This window comes from Pagrus pagrus, assembly GCF_965226575.1.
Source record: "Pagrus pagrus genome assembly, chromosome: 7".
NCBI lineage: Eukaryota > Metazoa > Chordata > Actinopteri > Spariformes > Sparidae > Pagrus > Pagrus pagrus.
The window spans coordinates 22492106-22511677 of NC_140191.1; the positions used below are offsets into that span (position 1 = coordinate 22492106).

General features: G+C 39.3%; 1 protein-coding gene across 4 annotated transcripts in view; it reads right to left on the reverse strand.

Annotated features, from left to right (window-relative positions):
• LOC311259924 (CUB and sushi domain-containing protein 3-like) overlaps positions 1-19572 on the reverse strand; it is a 220555-nt gene that overhangs the window by 68542 nt on the left and 132441 nt on the right. For 3 of the 4 annotated variants that reach the window (XM_084357339.1, XM_084357338.1, XM_084357336.1), the window contains 8 exons: positions 16700-16824; positions 14596-14692; positions 12169-12273; positions 5216-5334; positions 3705-3774; positions 1965-2081; positions 1507-1716; positions 898-1086 (listed from right to left, as the gene is read on the reverse strand). In XM_084357339.1, coding sequence (XP_084213465.1) covers positions 898-1086; positions 1507-1716; positions 1965-2081; positions 3705-3774; positions 5216-5334; positions 12169-12273; positions 14596-14692; positions 16700-16824 — 1032 coding nt within the window. The remainder of the gene's footprint in view (positions 1-897; positions 1087-1506; positions 1717-1964; positions 2082-3704; positions 3775-5215; positions 5335-12168; positions 12274-14595; positions 14693-16699; positions 16825-19572) is intronic. The other variant, XM_084357337.1, reaches the window with a different exon arrangement.

Below are 19572 nucleotides of genomic sequence, written 5' to 3' on the forward strand. Positions count from 1 at the left end.
AGGGGAGGGGGGTGTGCATGCACCCTTTACATGCAACTGCAGGGAATGGTTACGGGTTCCCGTGAACTTGATGACACTGAGTAGCTCAGACACTATAACCCCCCTGTCATACCCCTTCAAAGAGAATGTGTTTAAAATTTGACTTTGAACTGGGAGTCAAAGCCAAAGCACTGTCCTTGACAACAAAAAAAGGACCGTAAACTCGACAGGAACAATGTGGAGCAAAACAAGACTATTTACCACTTTCTCAGGCAAATTCCAAACTCTGTTTTGGACTTGAAACATATGTTACCATTTCACTTAACTGATGAGGGGAAAGCTATAATTTATCATTCCTGAACAACATTTGACGAGTCTCCTTGAAATTTACAACAGAGACAGGTGTAATCAGCTTTGTTATAAAGACTTGCAAATGCTCCATAGATCATTATAATGGGCTGTATCAGTTTATAGTTCAGTAAAGTGGTGCTACGTTGGCGGTAAAAGTGAGGCAGATGCTTAAATATGCCAGAATAATGGACAGGACTACAACGAGGCTGAAGAGCCCAGATTTTTCTATTCAAAATAACTTCAAAGATCTTATTTTAAGTAGGTAATGGCGATGGAAAAGCATCTCCATCTTTACTTTACACAGCCTCTAAATAAGTATTATGCTTTCTTAAGGAGTGTTAGAACACATTTATTTAAATATTTCCACACTACGTTCGTGGGAAAAGTGACATAAAATATTAAGAAGAGAATACAATTTGTTGATATTGTGAATGTTAGCTATTTGGAGAAAATATTTAGGTCTTGGTAGAACAACAGTAAAAGATGGTTGGTGATGCTTTTATCTGCTCATGAACAACACTAGCAGGAGAACAACAGTTTTATTTATAACAGGCACTAGTTGGTCACCTTCGCAGCGAGGTATAGGGTGATTCCAGTTTCTGCTGACTCCATGCAGACATGTGAGCGATGGCTCTCCAAGCAGAGTGTAACCCGGAAGGCACTCGAAGGAAATGGTCATGCCAACACTGTAGTCCAGGCCAATCACAATGCCGTTACGAAAGGGTCGTGGGTCCGGACACCTCTGTAGTTCGTATGCTAGAGAAAAAAATACCATACACAGTGGGGGAGGTTTATGAAAGGTTGAACACTTTGAGGATACAAGGTTCCAATTCAAAGCATTGCTCTTTTATTATTACTTTCTTTTCCGCAGGTGCTTCAAAACACAAAATACCCCACTAACAGAGCCAACAACATTATGATTCAAGGATATGTGCTCTTCAATACCTCAGTGGAGGTCAACATTGATTTATTTTCTTTATTCTTTAAACTTTTTAAACGTACAACCTTAGTGGGAGTGTCTGCCTTGCATCTTTGTCCCTGTTCTGTATCTAACCTGACCGATGCTCTTTTAAGTGTTCTGTTAGCAAACTCCTTAAGCCTTCTCCACTTTATCAGCTGCTGCTCTGATAACAACCCATTTTAACTTTACCATGAGGACCAATCTTTTTTCCTCACCCTGGTAGACGATGTGGAAGCCAGGCTTGTTCTGGGAGTAGTCGCTGTGGAAGAAGAGAGTGGTCTCATGTGTGGTACTGAAGAGAGAGTTTGGCACCACAGGGCCACTGAAGCGATCAATCACTGTTCCTGTCTCCAGGCTCCCACTGCGCACCTCCAGATAGTCATGAACGGGCTCTGTGGAGAAGTTAAGAAACTGCATGTGGATGCCTAAAAAGCAGAAAGAAAGAGTTAATGTATGAGACAACCCAAGAATATATTAACAAAGCAAAAGTGAATGAATGCGTCTGTGCATTTTAGGTACTGTGATAGGAAGTTACTTCAAATCCAATGTTAAAAGCATCCATTAGCACTAGCAAGTTCTTAGTATATTCATAGCATAGCATAGCATAGCAGGAGAGGAGAGGAGAGGAGAGGAGAGGAGAGGAAGAAAGGAAAGACAGAGGGTGATGTCGAACCGAAGCCAATCGGGAGTTGAACTCTCCAGCTGCAGTCCAGGCTGCTCTGGTAATTCCCTGGGAAGCCTGGGCTGAGGATGACGCCGCTGAAGTCTGTCATAGAGCCGCCACACTGAGCTGAGGGAGACCAACCAAGGAGAAAGAACATGTCACTTCTCCACTGAAACGGCTCAATGGGAAAACAGTGACTTGGGGGATCAATATTGAGGCAAAGAGCGTTGTGTCTTTGTGTATGTGTGGCTTTCAGTACAGACATTAATTGTTGTGTATGTGTATGAAAAAGTTGAGGAGTAGCAATACGTTTGTGTTTTATATGGCCATGTCTTCTCTGTCAAACAGGGGCAGTTCTTGTGGGTGAGAGAGAATGAAGGGCTGTGAATGAGTTTTACGAGTTCGGGATTGCGGAGGGGGAGGCAGTGGGGGTGGGGTGCTTATATCTCTGTGTTAGAGCATGTCAGTGCTCGACTGTGTGGATAATGCTCCATAAGGGCATTTGTGAAAAAAACAAAACACACCCGGGCACATCCCTTCTTCGGTGGTGCTTTGAATTAAAATAAATGAGGGAGACAATATTCAATACAGCACCACAGTTTTGCTCAGCGGTGGCGGTGATTACCTCACCCTCCCTCTACAACACACCTCGTCTCTTCTTTGACTGTGTGCTAGAGAACACTTCAGCTTGCTGTGAAGGTTACACGACATCCCCCTCTCCTGTGACACGTATCCTAGTCTTACATAAACACCCAGGTGTAATGCATGTACTGCCACCAGAGGCATCAGTGTAACTATCCAAACCCCAATAGACCTATTTATGTGGCAAATGGAATCACTAGAGTATTGCCGCCATTTCTTTGGGGACTATCAACCAAGGCCAAAACAAGGCGAATACTATTATGGGTTTAATTGTACTGCTGGTGGGTGAAAACCTACTTGACCGGTTTGCACATGGAAAGAAAGAAAAGTGGCGGGGAGAGGCACTTATGAAGACGTAACACTATTTGTGCAGGGGCATGCAATTACTTTGATGTGAGTTTATCAGCAACAAAGTGAACACAGATCCGGGGTGTTGGGGTTGGGCATATGTACTGTAAACGAGCAAGGAATTGAACTAACAAGCGAACACAAGTGTCCAAGAACGGGTCTGTCAACAGTAAAGCTAGAATTTATGTCTGTAGTAAACTGTGAACACCACAGGGACAGAACACTTACATGAAGAGCATGTGGTGCATTTTCTGTCTGTATTTTTATATGCACAGTAAGGGTGTGTACGCCCTAACGCATGTTGTGAGTTTGTTTGTGTACATGATTTGTACACAAATTGGGGGCATCAGGGGTATCAGAAATAAAACGACACTGAGATGGTGGTAATCCTTATTGATTTTTAACTGAAAGGGAAAGCAGTAAATTCATAATCCACACCCTCCAAGACCTACACGCCCACCCATCATCTCCACTCCGGATCTTAGAATGAAATTATTGCTTTCCATAATACAATAACAAGTCTTCTGTGAGGCTGATCTATTGTGTGTCTGTGTATGAGTAAGTATTGATATGGGAGAAAAATAAAAAAGAGGCAGAAGATAAACAAGGGAAAAGTCAATGTGAAAAGGTTGAATGGCAACCAACAAAAGAAAGAGGCTGACTGTGTTTGATGCGACAAATATGGGTTTTATTGTCTACAATATCACCTCATTGAAACTCTGCACACTGGCAGTGTCCGATTATAAAATAATACATTACCTAAACAAAGAGGTACGGGGTAATTCCACCTTCTGACGGGACCAGGCATGCAGGTAATATATGCATTACCCTGTTCAGAAAAAACAGACGAAAACAATATATTCAACATCTCCAAAATACTGTGCAATAAAAAAAAAAAAAAAAAGAACATGAAAAATCAAAACGACAGCTGCTTTCAACAGATTTTATATCTGTCCTGTGGATCTTTGGAATTAGTAAACAGTAGGATTTTTGGATTTCTCAAAATCCTCTTTTCAAGGGCCTGTGTGTAAATATTTGATGGTATCAAGAGTCGAAGAGGGACCTCTTGCTGCTAGTTGGGCAGCAAGAGTACCACCAGGGGTCTAACCACAGAGAGATGTGTTACAGCCTGAGAGAACAAGAAAAGACACACATTCTGCTTTCAGATTTGTTTTTTGTTAGATACAAAAACAACCTCAAAGTGATGGATATTACAGGTTTTCCTCTGAAAAAACATTGATAGCACTAGAGTTGAGTACCAAATATGTATTGAGTGTTGTCTGCGTGTGTTGCAGAGTCACAGTCCCCTGCAGTAGCCACAGCTTATGTTAGGGTGCCTGCAGCCACGGTGAAGAAGTTGAACCCTCCACGGACAACAAAATTTTAAGTGAGGACAGGACAACTTCATCAACATCTTCTGGTAATTAATTAGCTAGATGAATAAGTGTTGTTTGAGATAGCTAAATTCCTTACCAACATGCTATTTAGTACGCTAAGCAGTATGCAGTATTTTTTTTGTATGTCAGAAACATGCAACCAATAGTGTGTGAATTTACCGATACTTAAGTGAATTATACCAATTACATTTTTGTTATTACAGAAAGCGTTACGTACTGAAAAAGGTACTATTGGATACTCATATCAGGGGCCAGTTTGGTTCAAATGTGAAAGGTACTAACCCTACCTAGCGCTGTTGTTGTAAGCAGAGTAGTATTACACACTTACACAAACACACATACACCTGAACTAAAAAAAGCCTCAGCCATACTTGTGCTTTTTTTCTATGAAAGCCTCTAGTCTATTTCTGGTGTTCAGACACTCAGCCTGAAGATGTGTGTAAGAAGTTGCTGGCTGGTCCAGAGAGAATATGAAAAGAAGTGAATGCTCGAGCTTGGAAGAAAGCTCGTTGTGGGATTAGTAAGGCGACTGTTAACACAATCCATCGCCCATGGCATTCGAGGGTTCTATAGCTCCAAACGCCACAGAAACACTATCCAGTTGAGGAGGATTGGAGGAAGTTAAAGCTGCTTTGTAGCAGACACACACAAACATGCACACTTAAAATATGCATAAGAAAAAGATGCAAGCATAAATACAGTTACGCCACACATTTGTGCATTCCCACATTTTTTGCCTAACTTGCTCTTCATGTCATAGTACTTAGTATTTACTAATGCTGCCTTGACAGACTCATCCTGTGGGGTATTCCCTGTAATTGTCACTCCAGGCAGGTGGATATGATACGTGAATCACTGCGTGCTTTCACCTACCTGTAGGGAGAAACCTTGATCGCACTGGAAGGACACCATATCACCCACAGTGTAGCGGTCACCCACTTTTTGTCCGTTACTGGGAGGCAGCGGCTCTGGGCACGAATCCAAACCTATTGCTTAGGACAGAGTCACAACACACAAGTGTGGACAGCGATCATTCTTCTGCACAATATGTGAAGACTCAAACCCTGCAACAACCCTGCTCAATCCATTTGATACCATTTATATACCTATAGAGAAAAGGGAACAATTCAATTAAAACTGAAGTTTAATATGTAATTACACAGTGCCCCATTTTAATGTGCTTGTACAGTAATTGCATAATAATTGAGTACGTCGTCCCCCGTCCACCCACCCACCCCATCATCATCATAACATTTACAAACTGGGACAAGTCACAAAGCTATTCTACTGGTGGCTGTAATCGCAAAATCCTTCTGACTGTGATCCGAAGCAATCACTGTGAAATTACAAAGCAATCCCTGAAGTATTACTTGACAGAAGTATTGAGCTTCATTGGAACAAAGTGATTACAGTGCCACTTGCCAGGTACTGAGAAGCCTGATATTGTGTTTGAATGACTTAGAAGCAATAGTGATTCCAGCCTTGGCCTACAAAAATGTCCTTGAGGTAAATTCAAGCTAAATCCGTTTCTATATTAGAGCTGAAGAATTGATCGAAGTATTATTGAAATCACAACATGGCATAGCTAAAATGTGTCACATTATAACATTGTAAATGAGGCACTTTGGTACTTAAGAGATGCCCTGACCTACAAATCACATTCACAATCTGTTAAAATATATATATTTTTTTATGTTGTTCTGCCCTATTTTACAGAATAAAAAGAAATAGTTTGTTTTATTTTGTTGACTATAAAAATATATAAAAACTCTGATCTGCAGACAAAAAATAACTTATCTCACATTTGACCTCATTACTGATACACCCATGTCACTCAGCGCACTGGAAGCATTGGAATTGCTTATTTTGTATGTTTCTCAACTGACAAAAGTAATCTGTCAATAGGTTGTTTGAATGCTTATTTGAATGCAAAAAAACATATTAGAAGAAGAGAGGAAAGAGGACCTTTGTTAAAACTTGGAAAAACACTTTTACACAGAATCGTTCTCCTTCACACATAATTAGGTAGCAGGTCATAAGGTGAGATGTAGTGGGAAGGACATTCAAAGCCAGTAACAAAAAAAAATGCTTAACACCTTTGTGTAGGCTGAGAAAACACATAAACACACCTTTAAAAAGAACCTCATACACCTACACCGAAGCCCACTAAAGTAAAGTACCAAACAACTAGGTGGGTGGATGCATGTAAACATGGGAGCAGAAATGGCCTGAAAAGAACAAAAGAACGATCTATAGGCAACTCTTCAGAGAACTGAATGGCGGGAGTGGCCATTCCACTTGGCGTCTAGTGAATGCTAGAGAGGATATCTGAGTGGGAGGAGGCGGTAACCTAAGAGATGCAGAGCAGGAAGCAATATGCAACCACAGATACGACAAGTAAAGAAGAGCTACATTATGAGGGGAGTGGGTGGATTCTTTCAAGTTGTGAAGTTTTGTGACACATGGGTTTAAAAAATTCTTAAAATTTGATATAGATCATAAGGAGATTTGGTGATGAAATTCATGCAAGCAGTGTTTCAGCATCATGAAATATCATGTGTTCCAGCTGTAAACAACAATCAACCTTCCCCTTGCAGTACTCTGTAAGGTTAGAATGCAGTATCAAAAAGTAGTGCATTCTCATTTACTTCAGTAATTGTTCAAAGAATGACAATTAATGAACAGAGGATTAGTGAAACATTAAAACAAAGGATGCGCTGATCACTGCCTGCATTAGGTATACACTGGAACGAACACGTGAATGTGTCTCCATACAGTAAATTCATCACATGCAAATAAGAAAGAAAATACACCAAATGAATCATTAAAACCTTTACTGATTAGAAGTTGTATTAAGAAAACTAAAAACCTGTGTTAAGTAAAAACCATGTTGGTAAGCATAAATTGAAGTCAAAGTAAGGGCCCAGTTTGCACAGCCAGGGCAGCATGCCAGATCTTAACTGGGCACAAACAGACCTTTGCGCTCTGGTCAGGTTAAGAGTGGGCACCCACTAACAGATGGCACTGATTCCCGTTACGCTCCAGATGGGTTCCAGTCAAACTGTCAGAGTACACATTTTGGCAGAGACTGTAGTGACACCCTGCTGCAAGATGGTTGATACCCACTATTCCTGGTTGCAAAACTGCATCTGGAGGGAGTCCCATTATTATCAACCATGCTTGATAATTTTCAACAGGGTCCTATGTGTTATATCTACCCTATGAAATTTTAGTGGTGTATGTCACTAGTTACTAACTATGCATCAATGAGAGTTATATCTATGTCTGTTCAATGTATTATGGTAATTTACATAAATGTAATCATTTCAATAATTATTAAAAAAATAAATTGGACCAGTAAAGAAAACAAAGTGTTAAGTATTCATAAAGGTAGGAGGTGGTTGGTTTAAAAGAAAAACAAAAAACAAAACAATAATAGTTACTTGGCAGCAGATGTACAAGCAAAACATGCAGGTCACACAATAGGGAAGAGTAATCTGAGTGGAAACAAGGTCTCTTTGTAATTTGCTACACACAATTACAACAGCGAACTGAAGGTTAAAGTTCACATAGCATAGTACTGTGCTTTGAAATTGTCAACAGCACAGGCAAGAGATTAAGAAATAGAAGAAATACTTTAGGTGGGTGGTGGCATATGCAGACAGGGACCAAGTCGAGTAGAGCAGAGAATTTAAGGTACAGCAAATACACATTTCTGCCTAAATAATCTAATTTGAATCTTTCATTCAGATTTACATGATCTCTATATTATTTATCAAAATAACTATGTTAACAATTATTAGATCATCATCATCTTCCTCTTTATGCTGAACATCATTCTCCTCATTAACCATCCATATAATTATGCTACCTTCTAAAATAAAACAACCAAATTAGCGTGACAACCCTGTGATAAGCACCATTCTAAATCAAGATCATGTCAATTTGAAAACATAATCTATATTCTTGATCTGAATTTTTCTGAAACTGGGCACCAGCACTGTTGGTTAGTGGGGTCCAAATGCACATGTACGAGTAAATACTTTTTGAAACTTTAATGACCTGAGGCACAAAAATCAACTGCACAATTACTGCTCTGTCAAAACAGTAAACAGTAAAACAGTAAATCACACCAGCTTCTCTCATTCTTTTAAAAACAGTCGCTCAGGTGGAGAGATATATCTGAAGTAAGTGCATATTGTGAGGATGCCTGCTTGGCACCTAGCTTACAGCTTGTTGAAAAGTCAAATGTAATATTCAAGAGGATATAATGTCAGGGGATGAATCGGTACACTCAGAATAAGCCTTGCAACAAAACAAGGACTCGATAAACTAATCACACCAATCCCAGATTGAAACTATAAATGCAGGGATTGTGCACAATGTGTCAGTCCACGCTTCTGGGTCCAACTACACCAACTAATTGTAACTAGACAAACTTTGTTTAGCCATCTACATACCGGAAGGGGAATTTAAGGAAAACATCAAGCAAACTAAAACAATGAATAGTGCAAAGATTCAGGAGATCTATCCAGTTTCAGCACATTTCACTGAAATTAATCATCCAGTCTCTTTCCTGAAACATATGGGGACCGAGAAGTTATGTTATGGAGATTTTCTTTTTAAGCCCAAGAGGGTTAAAAGAGGAATTAAACTTGAAGCCATTTCTGTGGAGCCTACTGGATTATATTTGTTCTCCGTTAACAGGATTTTCTTTGAGAAATATTGGAAATTTAGTTCGCGGATGGATGTGTCAAGTTCAAACGCACATGGTCTTAGAAATTAGTTAGGGTTATTCGTAATGGTAAGTGATGGAGGTGAGTCGAATACAGTGTTTTGAAAGAGTAAAATATAGGTTGGAAGAGACAGATAATTCAAAACTGTATTGAAAATATAATATTCAACTCTTTTTTCTTATTGATGAGTTGGTAATAATAATAATACTACTACTACTAATAATAAGATGAACCTGTTCATAATTACATGCAACACATCCCATGAAACTGACACTGAAGTGAGAAGGCACATGTTTTCCTGTTGATGTGGTCTTCAATTATTTAATTGACTTGACTGGAAGGACCTTATACATTATACAATTAGCTGTGGGTAGCATTGTTAGTATATATGACTTATTAATCCAACCCAGTACAGACTCTGCCCTGAACATATTAAAGTTGTACTGTGTTTGCGTTTCGATCTTTGGAGATGGAAATATGTATATCCGAGTGAAAGAAGCTGGCTTTATGGCCTTTTTAGACAGGTGTGAACACATCAGCCAACTAAAGCCGCAAAAATGAATTGCTGCTTGTGCTTGCCTTTGTGAAACAATGTGGTCTGAGCAGAATTTACAGAGAAATTATTTTTTCATGACGAAACAAGCACCAAAATTGAACTACAGTATTCCTCTTGACAGCCGCCAGCGCAACTAAAGAGGCTTGCATCCAGATGAAAGCGACACTTCTGTTGGCTTTGTACTCAAACACAATTACAGGTCTAAAAGTTGCATCGTAGATACTGGCAGTCAGTTGAGAGAAAGACCACAGCATACTCATTTTACTGCATGACAGGATACAGCATGGTTTTCTGTTGGTAATATGGATATAAATATAAATGGATATAATTTAATTAGTAAGTAGTAGTAGTAAGTAAATAAGTTCATAGTAATAATCAAGTACAGGCACTTACCAGGTGATTTCTGTCATGTTTCAGGCATTATATAATAATAATATATATATATATAATATATATAATATATATAATAATTATATAAACATTATATGATAATTTACTTAAAGGGTGCATAAGTGCAGGTCCAGATAATTACTGCAGTTACCACATGCAGAGGCCATGTGTTTTGTATGCTATGAGTATAGTAGTAGTGCGACAGAAATCAGATGTGTAGTTAAAATTAAAAATGACGGATCTTGGGGCTGATTCAGACGTTTGTTGTGACAGTTGTTCCATGTAGCTCATGTGGAAATAATACAGGCCTCTGCAGACTGCACGTTTGAAGCCCAGTTTGGAACTTTATTTAGCATGCAAACCACCATATTGCCAGTGAGAACATGCCAATTTTGTTTGCAACTATAGCATACAATCTGCCTGAGGAGAGCTGGTAAAACACTTGGCTCTTAAGGAGTTGTAGTGATGGGTACACAGGATTTTTTTCACTGGTCTCAAGTGACTGCAACAATCGCCCAATGGAAACATTTTAAAACAGATGGTCGACTGGCTGGGTTTGTTCCGATGCCTCATGCCTTTTTATCCCCACTGTACTGAGCCTTCATAGCATTAATTTGTAGTTAAAACTGGTGTGTTAAAAAATAGTTGGGTGGCTCAAGCCAACCACGGGCTGGAAATAAGATACAAGGAAACAACTAAGTATAAGGCAGAACAGGATTGCTGTAGTTTGACCAAATAAACCAGAATCTGAACTCTTCTATAAGAAACAACAGACAACACAAACAGAGAGTAGTTCCACAGAGAACCAACGTGGCTTGATCACAAATACACAAATGTTTGCCAAAAGGCAGACATTAGAACCATATGGCAGACAAGCTAACAAATATGAAAAGCAACAGGAAGTAGAAAAGAGCTTGTCTGGAGCCTGGTTTACACAAAGCATCAGGGAATGCACTTTACCAGGGCAACCGTGGCAAAGCGTAAGACAGACTTGGAGGAAAGAGCTGACTGTGAGACATGGCACTGAAGTGATTCTCAGCATGAGGGAGTGGTGGTGGGGGATGAGGTTAATGCAGAAAGGAAAGAACCCGCAGAGAGACACAGCTAAGGAGAAGTTCTGAGCAAGAGGAGGGTGTTTTGGAAACGTAGCACTGACTGTGAGAGACATGACTGTGAAGTCGTTCTCGACAGTGGTACGATGCTCGTGGACTGACACGACTGACAGCAAGGACAGATTCTGTGACAGCAATGTTTTCTCACGCTTCTTTTGTTTTGCAACACATTTGAAGGAACTGACTGTTAGATTGCATGTGAACCGATTTTACTAAAAAATATCTTTAGTTGCTTTATGTATGGAATCTCAAAGTTAGCAGGGCTGTCTTCTCCACTCTTACTCTCTCTGTGATTGTGCTTTTTCCACTGCTCTTGATGTACTTCACTGAACACTGTGTGACAATAGGTCACCCGTAGCCATACATTTTAGTAAGTAAATTGCTTTAATGTGTGGGTGAGTGTTGGTAAGTAACAAACTAGAAGACAAATGTGAGAAGACGACAGATGAAGAACCAACTAGAGAGACAGGAAAGAAAAGGAAAATTACCTTGACATTAAAAGAGACAAAGGAAAGTGCCTGAGATGTAAATAACAGTGTGGGCATTGGTCAGGACTAGATTATTAAATACATGCAGAAGAGCTTCGTGGATCACCTGCAGATCAGCAACCCTGGGTCTAGCTTCATTCCTTACCATAAATTTTAGTGCCAAGTAAATGTTTAGCATGCTCCTAAGCAAATATGCCACTAAGCAAAAAGCCCACTGAGAGATGAGCATATTTAGTACCAAAATGAAAAAAGATGTGGGTCCACTAACCTGAAGCAATGGGAGGACCAAAAAAACAAAACCACTGGGGAACACAATGCCAGAAAGGCAGATATAAAGACTGAAAATTCAGAGCGATTCAGAGGAAGAAAAACTTTGTTCAGTGACTCATTCCCTCATACTAATTTATTTCTATGTCAATGTGCCACCTTCCTACTTCTTATTTCAAATATCCCTGTGGAGCAGCTGGAAGCCGGTGGCAGATCGACACACAGAAATAAAGTGACAGCAGACAAAGGCAGACAGACATGACGTCTCTCCTCATACCTGTGTACTCCAAGTGGAAGCCAGCAGCGGAAACACTGATGTCAGACTGGAAGGTCAAGTACAGGTTGTTGGACGTGCTGTTCAGCAGTTGTGGGATTGTTGTACCTGCATTTTACAATAAACAGAAGACAGTTAAAAACATATCTATCCATATTCCAGACTTAAGACACCAAAAACATGTGAACATGTACAGCACATTAGCATATATTGCACCAAAGTTATAAGCAGTATAGAAAATAATTTAGATACAGTAATAACTGTACCGTAGTTTTGTTAAATAATTCTCTCGATTCCTCATCTTTATTTTAAGCAGAGCCAGTCTGGACACTGTTGCTTTCATAACCTTGCTAAATGAGAGTTGCTGTGTATATCAGCAGGTGTAAATGGAACTAAGGTGCAAAACTAAAATACAAAGTGTCTCACATATTGCAATGAATCACAATCATTCTCATATAGAAATAAAATTACAAATCAAGAGACAAATCTTGATAGGGTATGTATTTTGTGCCGCCCTTGTTCAGAAAACATTCTGCATTTTGGATAATCTGCTATTTGTGTAAGACTTTTTGGGTCAACGAGAAAAGAAAGCATTACCATCGCATGCAACGATAAACAGATTAGACTTTCAAGCCAGCAGGCAAATTCCCACAATTAGTGGTTAACAATAACATCATATGAATGCCTTCATGACACCCACAAGTGGATGTCACAAAAACATTGTGCAGCTAAGGGCTAAAGACAGAGATAATAATCGTAGGTCAACAGCCTTGGTTCTCAGTCCCATTCTATAATGCAGCATTATTAGAGAAATCTCAGTGTCATTTTTGATCAAAACTCTGACAAACAATCAATGCTTCAATTCTGCTTTCACCATCTCAGAAATATTTTTAGACAATTTCTTTCTAATGAACATCTGGAAACTGTCTTAATAACTACACTATTGTATTTCATTGCTCTTTGGGATCAGTAATAAATCCCTTTGCTGCTTACAGCAGATCAACCAAAACTCTGTTGCCAGGATTTTGACTCAGGCTAGGAAATGTGACCACGTTACAACGATCCTGGCTTCCTTACACCAGTTACCTGTTGCTCTTAGAATTGATTTTAAAAGTTTATTCATCAAGTCAAATCCTGAGAGGCCTTGCTCCTAGTTCTTTAACAGATATTTTATTACCCTATGTCCCTTCCTGCTCCATGAGGTCCTCAATGTGTCATTCATTGTTGTTCCAAGATCCAGATTAATACACAAAAGTGACAAGTGTATTTGCAGTCAGGGCTCCTACACAGACTTTGGGAAGACCTATCTGACTACAAAATCAGTCTTGTCCTTTAAATCATTTATGAAAACCTACTTTTCTTAAATTGCTTTTCTGCTATTTTATTTGCTTTTTGACGTTCTATTTCACCCTCTTTGTGTTTTATGTGTTTAGTTTTATTGGCCTTTGCTCCAAGTTGTCTAGAATTTAAAGGGTCCTGTTTTTACTGTAATGCAGTTTGGAAGGGGCTATATAAATAAAATGTGTTGTTGTTGTTGTTGCTAAAAGTGACTTAATGCTATTTACTAATGTCTTGAAGTCAACAGGACTGCTCAACTACATGGATCACATATGCACATGCTGTCTCTGTTACTCATTGTAAATCATCTTTAACACACTTCCTTTAGACCTTCAGTCAGACCGACAAAACCCACAAACTCATGAACTCAATCACTCTGAATTTGCACTCCAGAATACTTTTTTGTATAGCAACAGAGTAGTCTTGGATGATTTTCTCCATTACAAGCATATGTCTTCTGCAACTTGCATGGAGACTTTTATATATATTTATTATCACATTATCAGTTCAGCCCAAGATAAAATTGATTGCTCGCCATTTAAAATACCTCGGCCTTTTCACACAGCACGCTGCCCTACACAGTGAGATCTGTACTGTGGAGTGATTACAATATGTAAAGAGGCTTGCTCTAAAATGAGATATCCACCATTTGAGAAATTTGACACCTGCTCTCACGAAACTGATAGCTGATACAGAGGCAGATGTCATTATGCTACACCAGAAACTCTTATACTAGGATTCAGCATTTAAAAGGATGTGATGGCCTGTTTCTAGCAGGTTACCATGTGGCAAGAGCACCACTCTCATTAGCATGTGCCCTAAGGCAACACTATATTTGTAAAATTCCAGACTGAAACATGAGCTACATTATGAAGATATCTAATGCAGAGACAGGAATGGGTGTCAGTTTGTGAGGGATTGAGGGACTTTTTCTTCTTTGACTTCTTAAACTAGTTTTTACACAGCATTCGAAAAGGACATGCCAAATGTCATCAGCTCCATCACCACATCTGTCTGCTCCTGGGGCCCTGTGACATCTGACTGATATTCAACTGGGAGCGAACAACTAAAAATCAGTTGTATCAGTCTTACCTGAGTAGCTACCAAGCCTTGGAGCATTGCCATCAACCCCGTCAAAAAAATCCAGCGAGTCCCAGTTGTGTTCTGTAGCGAAGGTCACAACTTGAATCTGAAAGAGAAATATACGTTTAATACAATTCTAAAAGAAAGCAGGAAATATTCGCAAACACAAAAAAAGAGAACAGATGGACTTAATCCGAGACACATAGGTGTCTTCATGCCCTGGTCAATTTTAAGATTTTGGGTCTCCTTTCAGACTCATGGAAAGAAAACATCCGCATGTAAATAAATATGCGCCAATTTATGCAAAGTAGCACACGGTTAATTAGGTCAATTCATTTGCAGATTTAAACATAAAATATCAGAAAACTTTCAATACAAAAAAGAATTGTTTCAATGTAAGTCATTAATTTGGGAAGTTTCATGGAGATATATATTGGTTCAAATTTTTAATTTTTATCTCATGCCACGAGATCTCGCGATATTAAAACATGACGATGTTTCCGTCGAGGTGAAAAGCTGTCTCACAATATAAGTACATAACAGACAGAGCAGCAGAGAGCATGACGGACTCTGACGTTGAACTCAAAATTAGCATAGAAGATGCCCCTTCCACTTCTAAATCATTTGTGTGGCAGCATTTTGGGTGCCTGGTGGAAACATTAAACGGCGACAGAGTGACAGACAAGACATGAACAATATGTAAGCACTGTAAGAAAATACTGCCATACACCGAGGCTAACACGAGCACTATGCATCTCTACTAAAATCAACCTCGCCTGTGAAGAAAACACTCAAAAGGCCAGACAATGCTGACAAATGCCTTTGCATCTCAACTTCCACAGTCAAGTGCTAGAGCCATGGCAATAACAAAAGACATTGCCGTGTTCATTGCAGCTGATATGGGGCCATTTTCCGTGGTGAAAAAACAGCGACTCCAGCATCCCATCACATGCGCATTTTTCTTGCACAGTGGTCCTGAACCGCTACAAAGATAGCATACCTTTCCATCCCTGCTACCTCCATTCCAGGAGACATAGTTAGTGCCCAAAGGTCTCAACTGCCTCCAGAAAATGTAGACATGCTTATATTCTTGAAAAAGAACATGACCATACCTTAGGCTGAGCATTGTAGTTCTAGCCAGCTCTCAGCTCTGTCTGTATCATGCTTGAAGAGAAATTTGGTCAGTCCCTGTTTGCACTTTAAATACTGAGAGAGTACTACTTTGATTATGGTTTGCACTGGATTTCATTCTTTACTTTCTAAGGTCACACACAGCTTCAGTTAGAAGTTAGAAGCTCACACATAGTTCCTGCATAGTTATAAAGACTGAAGAGACTCATGAGAAATCATACAGGAGAGAAGCCAGTCAGTGGAGTTTGTGGAAAACCTTTTACAGTGCTTACATGTTGTTTGTGTCTTTTACTGCATATGATAATTCATATTCAGTCAGAATGTAGAACATTCATTACAAGATGATTACTAGTTAAAACATTTCGAAATGGACCTGCATTGATTTGCATTTTGTGACTTTTGTTCGAATACAATACCCCATGTGTTAAAATATTGTTAAAATCTCGTCTCGTTCCTGTGAACCCAATATCATGTATCGTCTCATGAGCTACGTGTATTATGACACCCGTACTATTCACTTGCAGTATTTTTTTTATTTTTCTTGCTGAAAAGTTTATAAAATTTCACAATACATACCTATAAAGAACATTTTCTAAAAATGACTTTTTCTCTCATACTCTCAGCCAGAAATCTCCCAAAACATGGTGGAAAAAAATAAATTTTATGGCTGCAGACAGTATTTTCTAATTAATGAAGTGATACAAAAAATATATATTTTTAACTAGATAATGACTCAAAGTCATTTGCATATTTAAATATAACATTGCATAAACCTTGTTATGCAAAAAATGTTTGGCTTCATGTAAGTGATAAACTATTAGTTAAAACCTTTCCCTAGTCACCTGTTGTGTCTCCCATTAAATAGTACAAAGACTGGGAATGTAATAATAGGTATTTAAAAAAGAAATAATCCACCCAAAAAATCTCCTAATATCTCTCATCAAACATATTACTACTAAGAACTGCTTCTATGTCCTCTCACTTGGATGCCAGCTCCCTCGGGAACAGAGATTTTCCAGGCGCAGTTCAAATAGTTGGCGTACGGGTCTGGGTATCCAGGAGAGAGGATAGTGCCTCTGCGGCCAGTTAACACGCCACCACAGGGAACTAGACAAAGGACAAGAGATTGAGAAAGGGAGAGAAAAAGAGAGTCAGTCGTGACAAAGTTCAGGTCTAGACACACACCTGCAGAGCCAGGAGTGGGCAGGGGTCACAGCGGGGGAGTAGCTAAACATCAAGCATTTAAAAGCATCGTGTGTAGGATTTTGATGCAGAAATGGAATATAATTTTCATTAGTATGCTTTTATCAATGTATGATGGCCTGACACTAACAACTGTTGTGTTTTTGTTACCTTAGAATGAGCCTTTTGTATCTACAGAGGGAGCAGGTAACCATGAATCTATTATTAGGACTTGGACAGGGCGGCGGCACTCAGCCTTGCCTCCAAATTTGCCCAGTCACCACTAGCAGTAGTGCAGCAAAATATTCCCGAAGCACCATCCTAAAGGATTCGTATCCAATTACAAATTTATGGCAGGTCCTGTTCTACGGAGTCCACCACACTGACAGACAATGGCTCTTGAGTGAGAAGTTTTCACATTTTTAGTGACCATCAAGGTCTCATGTAAAAGCCAGCCATGATAATGGTTCTACTAATGTTTTATAATATATAGGACCTTTGTGTCATGACAGTTTTGATCCACAACATGCATTCTTGTCCACATGACATCATTGCCATTCAATACTTGGTGGAGCATGGCCTGGTAGCACTCACTTGCCTCTCATAAATAGTAAACAGTTCAACCCTGATGTATAATAAAATCTCTTGCAGGTTGCACAAATCACATCTTGTGAAAGCAGCCACAGTTGTGAAAGCTATTTCTCTCTAAGCGCACCTTGTTTCTTCCAGTGCCACAAGTAACATATTTATCAAGCCTCTCAGCTCTCAGGTGAATGTCGAATTGGAGACACTGGCCAGGTTGTGCTGACAATGTCAGGAACTGTGATATATTTGAGCGTGGGTAAAAATCAAAATGAAAAAAAGGGCAATAACAGCTACAATTTCTTTATTGCTTTTCAGATGGGTGCCAGTTGGCCTTGTATTCGACCGGCTACGTTCTACACAGTGTTTGGCTCTGCTTTTTGTCCATTAAGGATTGTGGCAAGCCAGCCTTGCAGACCAGAATCCTTTGGATTATTACACACAACAAAACACAGAACAAAATACATTTCCTTCCTTTTGAAATTGGCTAACACAAAAACAAGCAATAACCTATTAGGCTGATGAGATTTTGCTCAGCAAAATCTTTTACGCCATCACAAGAAGTCTAATGCAAAAGTGTATTTGATTTTTGATTGTTACTTCGCTCTGTTGAGATCGTTTGCTCTGCTGTCACCTACTGGAATGTGTATGCCAGACACCTGTTAAGCCTTCACGTGTATTTCAACATTAATGACAAACACTGAATACTAGGAAAAACAAGGGCATAAAAATCTATGTCCAAGGCCAGTGACTAAAATGCATCAGCTGCCTCATTCCTCTTCTCCCTTCACTCCTGATGCAAAAGTGTTCATTAAAGTGAAATGCAGGTTAGAGAAACAATGGACTCCCTATTTTCTTTTACATACAACTAAGTAATTGGTTTACCAGTCGTCTGATATTCAAGGTTACCTAGCATTTGTATGGAGCAGTTTTTCTACAACCATAAGCAAAGCTATCACTCAGGGTGGAGGGGGTCCTTCAGATGTTCAGCAGTGTAGTACAATGTGTTCTCACAATGAAGAACGAGATGCTTTTTGTCAAGGACAAGGGTGTAACCTGTACAGGTCAATGATAATCACAAGAAAAAGAAAATATGTATCTTATCACAAAGGCGGAAAATAACTGAAAATAACACATTTTCAGCTGTAAGCCTGCCACTATTTCAAACTCAATATTTTACAGGTAATATCTACCCTCCTACATATGATTGGAGATCGTTCCAAAATGACTTTTCTGTTCCTGTTACGCCGAGTGACACATCAGAGAGAATTATACTTCTATACTGTACCTCACGGCAATCACACAGTGGAGCAATCATGCTATCATAAAATCCGTGTCACAGTAATGTCATCATTAGCTAACACGTGTCACATGTACAGTACTCGAAATTGATCAGGAAGGAGAACAGCCTGTATAATAGTTTTGAATTCTGCACTGCAAATGAAAAAAATGAAGGTCAATGCCTATGAAATAGCTGAAAGAGCACTGTAATCAGAATGTCATATCCTGTGGACATCGGTTAAAGGCTCCTTGTCTGAGCGACGAGACTGTCATTGTCAGTAACCTTGTTTTCTATTTAATCATTTCCTGCTGCCTCTTCAAAATATATTTCATACAAAATCAATGCCAAAACACAGATGAACACAGTAAAGTGTTATATGTTTTTCATCATCTGATCTTTATTAGTTCCAACCTTCAATGTGGGAACAACCCTCAGGAAAAATGTAATAATTCCAAGAACAGCAAACAGTTTTGTTCTCTTAGCACAAGACCAGGATCTCAACAACAAGCAACCAGGAAAAGACCAAGTATTTCAGTATAATTTAACAGCTCCTTTGAGTCCCCTGAGCTGTCAGTTAATGTAATTGGTCGAGCAAGATTAGAAATCATGACACTCATAAAAGCATGTATGCTCCACACCCATCTCAATGAGTGGCAGGCTCATATGTCAGTGTTACCGCAGGTAGACAAGCGTGGGGACGACACACATTATGAGACACCATTTAGCACCATCTGACACGCAGGGAATTCACTGAAAGTTTTAATTAAAAGTGTTTTAATCAAGATATCAAAAGAATCTGTGAAAGTGTT